At 40.6% G+C, this 15,681-nt stretch overlaps 1 protein-coding gene across 3 annotated transcripts in view; it reads left to right on the forward strand.

Moving 5' to 3' along the window:
- The window catches only part of LOC120397828 (glutamate decarboxylase 1-like), a 72,777-nt gene extending 63,161 nt beyond the window's left edge, over positions 1 to 9,616 (forward strand). For all 3 annotated transcript variants that reach the window (XM_039524364.1, XM_039524363.1, XM_039524362.1), the window contains exons 13-16: positions 855 to 1,004; positions 3,523 to 3,630; positions 5,239 to 5,328; positions 7,757 to 9,616. In XM_039524364.1, the coding sequence (XP_039380298.1) occupies positions 855 to 1,004; positions 3,523 to 3,630; positions 5,239 to 5,328; positions 7,757 to 7,930 (522 nt within the window). In that variant the 3' untranslated portion in view covers positions 7,931 to 9,616. The remainder of the gene's footprint in view (positions 1 to 854; positions 1,005 to 3,522; positions 3,631 to 5,238; positions 5,329 to 7,756) is intronic.
- The last annotated feature ends 6,065 nt before the right edge of the window (positions 9,617 to 15,681 follow it).

Below are 15,681 nucleotides of genomic sequence, written 5' to 3' on the forward strand. Positions count from 1 at the left end.
ATATGGGTGTCTATTACAAGATGTAAACGATCTCTACCCTTCAGATGAATGTAATGCTATTAATATCCTTGCTTACTCCATAAGCTATGAACAACGGTTATAATCATTGGTAGCTCACACAGTATCTATAAAACACACAAATATTATGACTCTAGCATAATAAAGGAGGCAATTAGATGAAATTTTACATACTCAAGATTTCATTCTGCATTTTTTTGTATATGTGCATGATATGGGGCTCAGTGTCATATGCCTGATAAAGGGCCTATTTAATAAATTCTACAGGTCAAGACGAACTAACCAAAAACCAGCCAAAACTGGCGGGGCTATCCCCTAATAATCTAACTCCATTGCCATAACAAGAACAAGATTCTGTTACCATGACAACCAAATACACAACAAAGACTAAAAATTTGTTGATACAAACAGTGCAGGGCAAGCAGAGGTGTCAATCTACCTTGCACTATCCTGATATACACTAGTTGTCTGTGTGGATCTTGCAACATTACACTAAAAGTTCCCTAGGTCACTTTGATCTACCCCACTTTGACACAAGAGTGGATCAAAGTGCCCTGCGAACTTTTAGTGCTCAGCAGTAGGGTCCATATGGACGATTAGTGCATGGCAGGCTAGAGAGAGAGAGAGATTTACCCTCCCGATTGCTGCGCACTTACTGTTCATATAGACAAGCCCTAAATGTGGCACTATTCTCAATGGGAATGTGTTTGCATTTCAGTGTAATTATCCTACCACTTGCTCATTTCTAGACCAAGGTCAGTAGTTGAATGGACATTCTGAAATGAATCTTGTTCATAAATATAGCATGCATATCAAAGGTTGTATTCCTGCTCTAGGGTCTTCTGCAAGCCTGTAATCAGATGTGTGCTGGGTATCTGTTCCAACCAGACAAACAGTATGATACAACTTATGACACAGGGGACAAGACCATTCAGTGTGGTCGGCATGTTGATGTCTTCAAACTTTGGCTAATGTGGAAAGCTAAGGTAGGAAAAGTCTACAGAAATGCAGCTTTAACCAGAAAAAATAAATGTTCTTTAGCCACTTCAAACTGATGCATAGGTGGAATGAAAGTTAAGGCTTAAAATCAAACTTTAAATGTATGGTTTAGTTGAGAGGAAGTGGTAACAGGAAGTTCTTAGTGGAGCACTCCTATCTGTGAAACTGTAGAAATCACACTGAGTTCAAATCTTCTAAGCTTTAGATCAGCATTAAACTCCTCTTTCATTTGCACTGGGCAGCTACATAGCTCCAGCAACATATTCCCAGGACCAACATGTACACTTTACAACATGGTTCATCAATGGCTATTAGCCAAGATGGGCAGGAATGGTGTCCCTAGCCTTTGTTTGCCAGAAGCTGGGAATGGGTGACAGGGGCTTGATCACTTGATGATTGATTGCCTGTTCTGTGCATTCCCTTTGGGGCGCCTGGCATTGGCTGCTGTTGGAAGACAGGATTCTGGGCTAGATGGACCTTTGGTCTGACTCGGTATAGCTTTTCTTATGTTCTTATTTACTGGTAAATAACTGACAGACTGTGGAGAATTGGATCCTTCTCTTTATAAACTACTGATATTGATTTAATCTAAGCGTGTGGTGAATAGATACTATTGTGATGAGAACTGAGGAAATGCATACATAACAATATAGAAACTAAAATGATCCTTCATCCATAATCTAAACTGTTTTTAAGGTCCAAAAAGACTAACTTTCATTTTTATTAGCATATGTACTTCATGGTTACATTAGACAAGAGCTCTGATACTGCGAGATACTGAGCAATGTCAACCCCGTTGACATAACTGTAAATTCCAAAATATCACCTAAAAGATTGTTCTTGCATTGTTTCTGACTTATACATACTAAATATTTCATTAGGAAACAAATGCTTATGACATTACCAGTTCAGTTTTGCAGACTCAGGAGACACAGGTATATACTGCCTGATATACAATCTCACCCTTGTTTACAGTGCTATAAATCCATTGAAGTCAATGGAGTTATTATTTATTTATACCCTGTAACTGTGAACAGACTCAGGTTTGTGGTCTTCTGGGTATTTATCTGAAGCTCCAAATCTCTTTTAGGCTCGCCTATTGCTATCTAAAACCTGTTTCCCCCTCCCCCTATCTAGAACCCTATTCTGGAAGGGGCTGATGGCTCTAAGCTGCCATTGATTTCAGTCCCTCTCAGAATTAGGCCCCTAAAGATTTGTAATAACCAATTTCATTTCTGGGGTGCTTTATTTTTGAAACCTGTCAAAGAGCTTTACAATAAAAATGGTAAGACTCCTGTCCTGAGGGGCTTTGCTCCGTATGTTTCAGAAAAGGTGTGTATTTTTTGCTTTTATGTAAAACTGTGAACTGTTTCCTTGAGTTGGGGAGGTTACTATAGTGTTAATCTGAAATAAGATAAATATTGCATGAGAAAACAGATGTTGCATGGACAGAAGAAAAAGTGCATACCTAGTCTTAAAGTTTTGCAGCATCAACAACAAAGCACATAAACAATAGCTGTTATTCCAAGCAAAGTAAATATTAAATGATAAATAGGAGCATCACTGCCTAATGCTTAGTCTTTTTTGTGTAGAAGAGACATGCAACAATAGTGTAATGTGATATACAATTCTGACTTTATGATTTATAACAGGGGTAGGCAACCTATGGCACACGTGCTGAAGGCTGCACGTGAGCTGATTTTCGGTGTCACTCACACTGCCCGGATCCTGGCCACCGGGCCAGGGGGCTCTACATTTTAATTTAATTTTAAATGAAGCTTCTTAAACATTTTAAAAAGCTTATTTACTTTACATACAACAATAGTTTTGTTATATATTATAGACTTACAGAAAGAGACCTTCTAAAAACGTTAAAATGTATTACTGGCCCGCAAAACCTTAAATTAGAGTGAATAAATGAAGACTCGGCACACCACTTCCAAAAGATTGCCAACCCCTGATTTATAATTTACGAAAACAAGTTAGAATTGCAACAATAATGGAACAAAGATTAGGACAAGAAACATAGCCAAATTCTGAATCTGTTAAAACAGTGCTATATTAGCTACTGGAGTAAACCCCATTATTCCCTAAATAGGAAATATGTTCTCAATGGCAAGATAAAGGAAAAAAAAGAGGGGGAGCATAATTTATCAACTAAATTGGTTAAAGAAATCTGTCAAAGTGCAGTCCCTGCCATGCATGCAAAAGCTCAGACAGATTAGACTTCATCTGATGTGGTTTTAGTTTAAGCTCAATTGTTATGTAGATCCATACGTCTTCTAAAAGCGTACCTTTTTAGAATGAGGTTCTGTATGTTATATAGAATGAGCATCAATAAGTTATATGCCCCAAAACAATAAAATACAGTTCCTCAGGACAGTACCCTCCATTCTCCCCTTCAAGCTCATTCCTGTACAATAAAATTGTTGTTTGTTTTTCCTAACATGGCTCAAACCACTCTTGGAGCTCACTTTCTATATGTTTTGCATTGATATTCTACAGGGCACTCGAGGCTTTGAGATTCTTATCAACAAATCCCTTGAACTTGCTGAGTATCTTTACAAGGAACTGAATTCAAGAGAGAACTTTGAGCTTGTATTTGATGCCGAAGTAAGTATCAAAATATCCCTCTGTTCTCTTCTTCAGTATGTATTCTCATCTACTTTACATGTGATTTAATTTCCATATAAAAAGCTAACATATTTTCCTATTGTCACTTTCCCTGTCTAATTGAAATAGGCACTTCATAGATCGGGTATATTCATATTGTACAGTAGAAATGAGTCTAGCCATAGTATCCATTTCCTGAATGAACAGAGTATTTTTAAATTCTCTGTGTTGTTCATCCAGCCTCTGGGATTACAAACAAAGGTGGCAAACCAAATTTACGTGATGGTTTTCTTTTGCAACAACATGGACAGTTGTAAACTGGGCAATTAAGGACTTGATTCTGCAAGGTGCAGAGTAGAGCTGGTTGTAAAGTTGACTGAACAATTTTTTTTTCACTGGAGATTTTTTTTAGTCTGTCTCTTGAATTTTAGCCTCCCTCTGCCCATGGCCGGCTCCAGGGACCAGCGAAGGAAGCAGGTGCTTGGGGCAGCCAATAGAAAGGGGCAGCAGTCCGGGTCTTTGGTGGCAATTCAGCGGCGGGTCCCTCACTCCCTCTCTTCCTCTTCAGTGGCAGTTTGGCGGCAGCTCATTCAGTTTTGTTTTTTTTTCTTTGCTTCTTGGGACGGCAAAAAAGCTAGAGCCAGCCCTGCCTCTGCCCACCCACAGTGTATGTAACCAATTAGTGTTGCCCACTCGCCAAAATGTGTTGGCTAAGGAAATTTTAGCCTCTGCTCCAAGAGTTCTCACCCCCACATCTGCTATCCCCTGCCCAGCAATTAATCTTGTCCTCGATATGCCCCATCAGCCCCACCCCCATCAGTTAAGCTCCTCTCCCTCCACCCCGCCTGCCTCATATCTGTCCCTCTCTTGGAGGGCTGCAGCAGGGCTTTCCCCCTTTCCAGGATTGGGGTGGGACATGCAGTTCCAGGAGCTCTTCACCCCTCACCCTCCTTTCCCGGGCCATATAATGCAGGGGAAAGGAAAAGGAGCAGAGGCCCCATCCTGCTCCCTTGGGCACAGGAGGAGAGTGGGGAGGAGGAAGTGGAGCTACACTGGTCTGCTGAGCTTTTTGCTCTGTCCTTTCCCCTCCTGTGAGGAAAAGTGATCAGAGGGGGAAACTCTGCTGGCTTCCTGTGGCACTTAATTTCATGAGGGATCTGGACTTCTCATGTCATCACGATATGCGCTCCAGTCCCCCGTGAAACCCTGGCACTCACCAAAAATTGTGAGAGTGGCAATACTACACTTAATCATGGAACTATTCATGTACTTACAGTTAAGCACATGAATTAGTGCTCTGCTAGATCAAGGCCAGGGTGCTCAACACCTTGCAGGAGTGAACCCTATATTATATCACATAGACTGCTAGACAATCATCACAAGAGTAACAACTTTTGTGGTAATTATCAACCTGGGCCAATTTTGAACACGTGACCTAAAAGTAAAAGGTAGGATTTTCAAAAGTGACTTAGAAACATTGGAGTGATGTTCAATGGACTTATGCCTACGTCATTTAGATACTATTGATATTAAACTCTTGTTGACCTCAGACCTAATAGCATAATCATGATTATCCTTTACTGAGAAATAAACATCTTTGTTTTAAAGCCTGAACTCACCAATGTGTGTTTCTGGTACATTCCACCAAATCTTAGAAGAATACCAAACGGGCCAGAACGAGAGAAATTACTTCATCAGGTAAGATTTCTAGTATTGACATTCAGAGGGTGTTGTGACTAATAAGGCCTCTATTGATAGGTCTCAGTCTTCATACATCCCATATTTTCATACAACCTTGTTGTTTAATCAGGATTCAAATGCTAAAGTTTGTGTGACATCCAAAGAAGAAAAATCTTAATGTCACGGACACATCCTTAGTGTCAGAATTAGAGCACAGCAAGCTCTTAAAAAATTATGAACATTCATTCAGATAAGGAGTCCTTTGAATGTGTCTGAGAAAAGTTTTCTCGGACCATTTGTAGGAGTGACTCACCACACACAAGAATGATTACAGACCATTATTCCAAGTGTATCTGCAGCCCCCTTAAATGTTCTCTTTGGGCTTTGAAATCACTCAATCAGGAAACAGAAACAAGGACATGAGACTTAAGTGACCAGTCATAGAGCACTAATATTAAATTATGGAACCTAAATCAATAGTTGTAGTGGATAGTTTTCAAAGAATCCCCAGTCCAAAACATTTGCATAAACCATTCATCAGATAATTTCAAATATGCAAAAATAGAAGGCCGAGATCTTTTTTAAATGACTAATAATCTAGTGGACCTAAATATTTTGGTGCCCAACCCGAGACAATGTAAAGGGCCTCACTTTTCAGAGGGCAGGTTCTAAAGCACCAAAGTGACTTATCACTCTTGAAAATCTTGGCTCAAGTCCCTTTGTAAGCAGAGAAAGGGGCTACATTAATGTAATAACTTGTTCACTTTATCAGAGTGGTAGCCATGTTACTCTGTATCCACAAAAACAAGAAGGAGTCCAGTGGCACCTTAAAGACTAACAGATTTATTTGGACATAAGCTTTCAAGGGTAAAAAACCACTTCTTCAGATGCATGCAAAAGTTTTCACTTTATATAGTTTACCTAGGTCTAGTCAATCAGCCCTCCTCTGACCTTGCTTAGCTTACAGAATTCATGGGAGTTGAGGCAATAGTACAGGGTGATTGACCTATTTTATGGTGTTTAATGACAGCAAAGCTAACTTTATTGTACCTAGATACACAGGACAACTTGGCCTAGGTGAACACGTAAAAGGGAAAAAAATCTACTGTGCACAATCATTACATGATTTTAAAATGCTCATATCTTGGTCAAATCAAACAGTCTTCCAAAACAAGGCTGTGCACTCTTCCTCAGTAAGGGTTATTTTCATACCAAATTCCAATGGTCAAATCTCATTGATTTGGGCTGCAGGGCTGTTCAGAAATGTCCAGGTGACAAGTGGGAGGATTCTATATGTTTGCTTTCAATTCTGTAAATGTACAATCTACCAACAGAAAACCTCTTAATAAAAATGCACAATGTAGCATATATTTGTATATTACACACAACTGAAATAACACTTGGCCATGTGGCAGCAGCAGGGTGCCATGCAAAATATGACTTGGAGTCAGAATTCCCACTCCGGAGATCACATGTATTATAATAAGAAGGGGGCATGTTAGCATCCAAGGTTAGTGTGCAGGGTTCAGCTGCCCTAGATACTCAGGATTTCCAGGAAGTGCCACTGATAGTGGCCTTGAAAAGTTGTTTTGCCTTCCCAATATTATGATAGGAGTTCTGCAATGATGGCAAATAGAAGAAAATTGGAACTCATAAATCAGACAGCCAACTATAATGAAGATGCAGAAAAAAACTCACCTTGATTCTCATCGCAACATATTTAAAAAGTAATTAAAGTTGATAAGGAAAAAGGGAGTAGGACACAACTTAGTAAACTCTACTTAAGGTATAAAAAGTGATGTAGAAGAGCTCACATGCACAACTCACTATTTATTGCAAATTGAAACTTTGCCGAAGGGGCCTGATTTTTCAAAGTAATCTAACCTCTGATTTTGGGTTCCCACAATTTGGGTGCTGAGAATCTGTGATAACATCCACAAATCAAGCAAGTAACAAGGCAACACTATGCTACATGTTTGTGTGCAAATTAAAAATTTTGTTCATCCATTATCTTGGACATATTACCAACCCAAATCTACAAGCCCCAGAATAGAAGCACCTAACATTTTAAGTGCGCAAAATTAGGGATAACAAATGAACTAGCATGACTGCAACTTTATAAGAATGTTGTCACTGAAATCAATGAGAGTTTTGCCTGTATAGGGAGTGAGTAAAAGCTGAGTAAGGACTTCAGGATTTGTCCTTCTGTGTGTAATGTTAATATCGTATCTTGTGTTAAATTAAAAACAGAAAGACAAATCCTAAAATTCTGTCTTCTTACTCAAGCAGAACTCTCACTGATGTCAATGGCAACAGTCTTATGAAGTTTTAATCATGCTAGCTTTTTTGTTACACTGTGACTTGCAAAGTCTGGCTGCAATGAGAGGGGGAGAAGTTTCCAAATATAAAAGGAAAATAATTGCAATGGCTGACTTTTTGTATACAGGTTGCTCCAAAAATAAAAGCACGGATGATAGAAGAAGGAATGACGATGGTTAGCTACCAGCCACATGGGGACAAAGTGAATTTTTTCAGAATGGTCTTTTCCAACCCAGCTACTAGGAAATCAGACGTTGACTTCCTCCTTGAAGAAATTGAAAGGCTTGGCAAGGATTTGTGATAACTGACGCTGCACTTTGAAATGGGCTCAATTTTGTTCTGGTATAATGGGCACCATTAAACATGTTCCCTTTGCTACTCCATGTTACTTTAATTTATTATGGCACCTCCTGTTCTAAGGATAGGAAGATACTGCAGTTACTGGAGGTACCTAGAGTAATGAAAGCTCAACTTTTTTTAATGGAACCCCCTTTAGACATGAGATCTCATCATTTCACGGGGCTTGAGAGTCACTGTATGCACCCTTCTTAACTGTATCTTTTTCCTCTCCGCCCCCTGGCTTGTTTTCTAGCAAAGCGGTGTTGAGGCTTAAGGTTTACCTTTGTTTTCATAGGCTCCTTTGACGGGTCTCAGGCCCTATAAATATAGCACTCTTTTTGTCATTAGTTGAAGAGAGCAGAATACAGAGGCAGGAGCTCCAGAATGGCCTTTGGCTCAAAGCTTTCTTCATCACAGTGTGTGTGAAACCTTGTAACTACTCATGGCAGTCAAATTATCCTAGAATACAGCTTTTTTTGGTTTTCTGTCCAGCCACATTAGTACTTAGTAGGAAGTGTTGTTTGCATGCTTGCACTTTTATTGGTTTCTATCCCTCGCTTTGGTTTTGATGACTTCAGTAAACACATCTGTGCAGGCTTCCCTTCACTCTCCCTCTTTTACATTGCATTTTACATCTCAAGTTTAGCACAACAGTGTAACTCATCCTATGTGTCCACACAGTGGATTCAAAGAACATGAAGGGCATTACTCTCCGGTACTGGTTACTGTTATAGTGTTGGCTGTTCTGTGGAGCCTCTACTCTCCCTCTGGTGCAAGTGGGTAGAGCCTTGGCCTGGACTCTCCCTTCCACTGCCTTGCTCCCCACTGTGCCAGCACAGCTGAGCTGGTGCAAAGAGGGAAGTATAGGACTGGCACAGATTACTCCCTGCTCACTGTCTAGAACAAGTGGCAGCTAGGGACCAGATAACTACACACTGCTAATAACTCAGGGCTTGTGGCAAAGTCACAGCCTAGCCCTTAATGATTATGATTTATTCAGCCATACTTCCTTCTGACTCTGCCACAAGTGAATATAAAGGAATGCTACAGATTTATTTAGTTCTTCCACTGCGTGTATTCCTGAGAACCTTTGGGTGCATGGATCAACATATGGATCACTTAGAAATAACTGAACAAGGCTCTGGAGAATATACTGTAGAGAACTATCCTGCACTGGGTGGAATAAATGACATAATAGGGTTTTTTTTAATTCCTGTCTAATTTTTATTCTCATTTTACATTACAGATAACACTAAAGTTAACACAGTGTATGTTGTATTAGTAATTAGTAATAAGTTCAGTTATTTAGACAACTTTTCTAAAGGTTTTGTTATGAAGGATATATTTTTTTAAATTTTCTATTTTAAGGTCTGGCATTTGTTTCATATTTATTTACCTGTGTGCTGTATTGTTTTGGTTTTTTAGCCCTATGGTAGTAGGCATTTCAAGTATGCACATGAATAGGGAATCCACTAAACAATGAAGCATGATATGAGATCAGATTTGTAGCTGGAATGTATATATAACTTTGAGAATTGCTCCCTTTGGTAAGTAGAGAAAAAGGTGGGTTAAAACACTGGGCTGTGCATGTATGCGAGAAAGGGAGATCTACTGTACACTGCAGCGAAGCTACATCAAAACTTCAACTGTCTAGACTAACACTGAATAAAGCCCTAATTCACTGCACTTATTTTCAGCCTACTGTGTGAAAGTCACGTGTCCTTCATTTTGGTACAGTCCACAATAGGAACCATACACAGTGCTTCAGTTCTTTTAATCATGATATAAGTCTCTTGCTTTTGCAGTTACTAGAATCACAGTTTGCTACTTACTTCTTCAGTACTCCTGGGAACTCCTTCCTGCAGTGTGCCAGACACCTCCCTTCCTTACTTCCAACTCCTGTCTCAGGACTCAGGATATCTGCAAAGCCTACAATTGCTGACCTGTGCCATTAAAAAGATAGACGTCCTCCCAAAACAAAGAGGATTTCTGATTTCATGCTGGTGTAACTCCACTGAAATAAGTCATCCCCCCATGTTTATATGGCCCCTTAGTAAGCTCCTCAGGGCCTAACTAACAAATGCTTATATCCTGTCACATGGCAGGTACATCCCACATCTACCTGTGTGGCATAGGAACTGGCAGCTACTTGACTCCCTTTGCTGGTGCCAGCAGTGCTGAGCCATATGGGTCTTAGTAAAGGACTGAGGAGGTGAGCAGGGGCAATGACAACAAGCTCCTGCCTTTGCTGGAAAAGCAGGTTTCTGGTAGGCAGGCAGATCGCTGGTGGCAGTGAAAAGGAGTCTGCCCCTGCAGTTGGCACTGAGTTCCGGAAGCTGAGCAGCAGGCACTCTGTAAAGAAGAACTTGTAAAGGAGCATGGGAGGAGGACATATTTAGCATTGGGGAGGGATGTTGATTTGATTTTTGTTGGGAGGGGGCAGTGTTTAATTCATTATGGGGATTTGATTGGTTTATTTTGGGGGGTTAATTGGGAGAAGTCATTAGTGCTTGGTTGTGGGGAATTTTGGAGAGATCATTTTATTGAGTGAGACACTAACAGGCAGTAAAACCCTTGTCCTATTCAGACTGGGGACACTGTAGCAAAGATGTGTGTGAAAGGCGGGTTGAGTCCTATGCCCCAGTGACAGCTGTTGTCACTTCTTAAAACCCTCTGCAAAGCCCCCAGTGCCTCACTACTGCAGTCTCACCTCAGGAAAGCTGTGGCAGCACTGCTGGATCATCTTGGGTATCCCTCAGCAATACTAACACCAAAAAAGGGGGGCAGCAGCTGCCAGTTCCCATGACATACAAGTAGATGGACAAGGTTATATGAGGTGTCAGAGAGAACTCTATGGTCTTTTTTTTTTTTTTTAATGTAGAAATAGAGGATGAGATTTTTAGTGCTATGCCTCATCGTGCTGGCTGGTGAGTCTTGCCCACATGCTCAGGGTTTAACTGATTTGGGGTTGGGAAGGAATTTTCCTCCAGGGCAGATTGCCAGAGGCCCTGGAGGTTTTTCGCCTTCCTCTGCAGCGTGAGGCATGGGTCACTTGCTGGAGGATTCTCTGCACCTTGAGGTCTTTAAACCACGATTTAAGGACTTCAATAACTCAGATATAGGTTAGGGGTTTGTTACAGGAGTGGGTGGGTGAGATTCTGTGGCCTGCATTGTGCAGGTCAGACTAGATCAGGGGTCGGCAACCTTTCAGAAGTTCTGTGCCGAGTCTTCATTTATTCACTCTAATTTAAGGTTTCGCGTGCCAGTAATAAATTTTAACATTTTTAGAAGGTCTCTTTCTATAAGTCTATAATATATAACTAAATTATTGTTGTATGTAAAGTAAATAAGGTTTTTAAAATGTTTAAGAAGCTTCATTTAAAATTAAATTAAAATGCAGAGTCCCCTGGACCGGTGGCCAGGACCCAGGCAGTGTGAGAACCACTGAAAATCAACTTGTGTGCTGCCTTCGGCACGCGTGCCATAGGTTGCCTACCCCTGGACTAGATGATCATAATAGTCCCTTCTGACCTTAAAGTCTATGAGTCTATCAGAAGGGACAGAGCTTCCACTATTTCCCATGAAAGGCTGTTTCAGAGACTAATAGACCATCCTTTTAGAAGAAGTATATTTTATAACCTAAACTAGGTGTGTAGAAGTGCAGTAAATGTGTTTGTTAAATCTTTTGAACGCTGATAAAGAATAATAGACATTTGACCTGGAATTATCTACTCCGGTCCCCAGGGGTTGTATATCATTGTGTCCTACAAGCATATTTGCCAGTCTGTTTTAAATTTAGCGAATTGATGCATTTAGCGAATTGATGCATTTATACTCCTTCCCTTGGGACACTCTGCTAGCATCTAATAGGTCTCATTTATAGGATATTTCTCCTGATCTTGTTGTGTGACTGCTACAGCACCAAGGTAACTGTAAACTCAATATCTTTAACACTTCCAGGCACTTTTTTTTTTACTAACCTAGTTATTTGTGTTTGAACAATAAGAGAACAAATTAAATTTAGTGAAATTAGCCAGAACAACAAACCTTGTGTTTTAAGGTTAATTACATTTAGTTTCCCAATAGAAAATGCCAGCTGGATAAAGGGAACAGATCACCCACAGCCGGGAGAAAACTGATCAAATCTTTAAAATGTTGAAACTTACAAACAGCACACGTTCCCTAAACTAGTTTTCCAGGAGGGCTTTTCTGCATTACACTGGTCCTGGGCCCTATCCTCAATTCCTTACTCAGACAAAACTCCCAAACTTACAAAGGTGGGCAGGAACTTTACAAGTTTTCTTGTCCCCCTTGTGAATATGGGTGACTGAATATAGAAAAGAAAATGAAAATAATGTGTTGTAACCTGAGTTAGAGGGGGGCGAGGAAGAGTGACAGAGAATTACAAGACAACAAAGAAGAGGCTGCTGAATTCTTTAGCTGCTGGTTTCCAAATGTTCCAAATTTTGTTTTTATTTTTTGGGAGGTTATTGGGTTGGGGTTTTTTTGGAAAATGTAGATATTTTGTAAAGAAATGTAATATTTTGGAGGAAGGAGGGATACTAGATGCATTTCTTTACAGCATACTTTCAGCCTTACCTCTTTAAAAATTTGTTGTTGTTTAAAGAACTTCCCTGTCTTTTGAATGAGCACCAACTTTTAAAATCAAGGTGATATATAAGGTCAACAGTAGGGCAGCCCTATCCTGATGAATCTTATGAGGCCCGCCAACATAGAACTCCCATCCTGAAGCTTTTAGTAAGTTCGTAGCAGGTGTTAGATATGGGGCTTGGTGAATATTGAGAAGGAAAGCAGGGGAGACTTTTATCCACATGGCAAACTTTAAGTGCTTATAATTTAATATTGATAAAATTGTAAATATGTTCAAATTTTCCCACTCTTTTTATCCCAGCCTGATGTCTGTCAGTGCCCCATACTATACGTCCTTATCTTTCTGGTACCTAGAACCTTCCCCTCCAGACACACATACACATGCTTCCACTGATTCCTTCCATCTCCAGCCCATGACTCTTTGTCCCTGCTATTCCACCCTCTGTGTCCAACCATGGTCCCCTGCACAGCTATGCCCTGCACCATCTTCAATGTCCATCAGTTAGGGGGTGCACAGGTCTTCCAATACCCCATGCCAGGGACCCCACAGCCTTGCCACACTCACCCACAGCAGAGTGGGCTTCACTAAGCCACACACATCAGCTTTTTTGTGGAGGGGAGGTAACGGGTGGTTAGCTAATCAAATTCAGAGTTTGCTCAGGATGAGTTGTTTGTAGTTATTTATTATTATTTGTATTACAGCAACACTCAGAGGATCCAACAGAGACTGGAGCTCCATCGCACTGTACAAACACACAATGAATGACTGTCACTGGTCCAATGACTTTACAGTCTATATAAACAAAACAGTCAGAGGACGAGAGCAGAAACAGAGGCACAAAAGGGAAAAGTGACTTAGACAAGACAGACAAACGGTGAGAGAGAAAACAGAGGCATTGAGAGGGGAAGCAACTGATCTAATGTCGGAAGCCAAGCCAGGAAAACACCCTAATTCCAACTAACTGGACAGCCACACTCAGGACAGAATAGAAAATTTGTCTAGAATCCCCACATTGTGATTCTATTAGTCTGGTTCTTTAATAATCCAACTTGCAGCCACCCTAATTCTGAGTCTGTCTGTCAGCAGAATGTGGCATTGTAGCTTGATATAACGTATTGAGTGCTGATGGCTGAACTACAAAAAATGAAAAAAATCTTGATGATAAAGACCAGTGTCTGTCTTTATTATAATCACAACATCACCTTCACTAACCCACAGATGCTTGAAATACCATTAAAAAGGTGGGGCAGGAGCTTTTGAAGTTTTTCCATCATTCCATTTGAGGCAAGATGTAAAGGTCTTTGGAACCTCTGGCAAATGAAAGGGAATTTGAAAAAAACAAAACAGGTCATTCCCCAGGAAATATTTGGCATGTTGGCAGGTATGAAATATGTATTGATTGCCTCATTAAAAATGTACTAAAAATGTCTTTAAATCCCACAAATTTCTCCAGAAATATGATCTCTTCTGTCAGCAACCCTGTAATCTCTTTTTTGTAGTCAATGTTTTTCTTCCCTCGAGTACTCACAGCAGATCAGATTGACTTCTAAATTCTAGTTTTTTCTGGTTTTCAAAGATAGGCTCAGCTGTTTCTGTCTTCTTTTTCTACTTGCCTTCTCTCCTCCTCTTAGGGCTTGGCTAGACTTAAAATGCTACAGCAGCACACAGATGCACCACTGCAGCTCTGCTGCTGTAAGGGGTCAGTGTAGACACTACCTACGCTGAGGGGAAGGGTAATCGACCTCCCTGAGTGGTGGTAACTAGTGTTATCTACATGTAGACTTAGGTCAGCTTAACTACACTGCTCAGGGGTGTGGATTTTTCAAATACCTGATGGATGCAGTTAAACCAACCTAATTTTCTAGTGTAGACCAGGCCTTAGGCTATGTCTACACTATGCACCTTTTAGTGACACAGCTGTGCTACAGTGTAGCCATTTTTTGTCAGCGGGAGAGAGCTCTCCCACTGACAAAATAAATCCACCCCCAGTGAGAGGCAGTAGCTCTGTCAGCAGGAGAGCTCTCCTGCCAACAAAGTGCTGTCCACAGGGGCGCTTTCCTTCCATAAAACTTTTGTTGTTCGGGGGAGGAGGGTCTTTTTCACACCCCTGAATGACAAAAGTTTTACCGACGAAAGTGCAGTGTAGGCAAACTCTTAGTCTTCATCTGCAATTTCCTTTTGATCTTGGTGCTTATGTGTAGTCTGCCACTGAACAGCTTTTCAGGATCATTAGCCCTTTCCATATGGTAACTCTGGACATCATCTTTTGGCAACATTATTCGCTGCTTCTTGATGACATGAGAGGCTCAAAACAGAGCTACCTGTTTAAAAAATAAACTCACCTAATGCACTCATCATTGCCATGGTGCGTTGTGTTACTACGTATCCTTAAATCCTGGAGAAATGCTGGCAGGCCATTATTTTATTTCTTGAAGTAGCATCAGAGGCAATTTTGTTTCTGCTTGAACAGCAATTTGAAGGCAGCATGTAGCTTCTCTCTCATCTAGCCTGTGGCTAGACTCATTAATTTCAGTAGTGTAGAACCAAAAAAGGGCCTGATCTGGGGCGAGCTACATGCTGTTGAAATTGTCTGAAAGGCTTTGTCTACCAGTCAGGAGTTTCAACATAATTCTTTTTTTGTCATTTACATGAGATGTTACAATGTGACCTTTGGGCAAATTAATTCCATTCCTCTGATAGTTAATGTCTCAAACGGACGGGAAAAAAATTCAGACTGCTACACTTTTATTGGTAGCTTGATTTCACAGGAGGTTTCTCTGCTCATCTGATCTGTACCAGAAGGAAAAGTCTCCCAGCTGACTTACAATGAAAATTCTATTGAAACAAAAATGTGACATTGAGCTGTTGGCACTTTCCATATTCAGAGTTGTGGAAATAGAGCCGCTGTCTCATTTCATGTTAGTGGTGATCACTGTACTTACATTATGGCCAACATTTTTAAAGGTAATTAGTGATTTTGGGGTGCCCCAAGTTTTGGGAGTGCAACTTGAGAAACCCTATGATGGCCTGACTATGAGAGGGTAAGTACTCAGCACTTTCTGACAATAAGGCTCGTCTCAGTTTAGGCCCTTGGAATCACT

This window comes from Mauremys reevesii, linkage group 2 (genome assembly GCF_016161935.1).
Source record: "Mauremys reevesii isolate NIE-2019 linkage group 2, ASM1616193v1, whole genome shotgun sequence".
In the NCBI taxonomy this organism is placed as follows: Eukaryota; Metazoa; Chordata; order Testudines; family Geoemydidae; genus Mauremys; species Mauremys reevesii.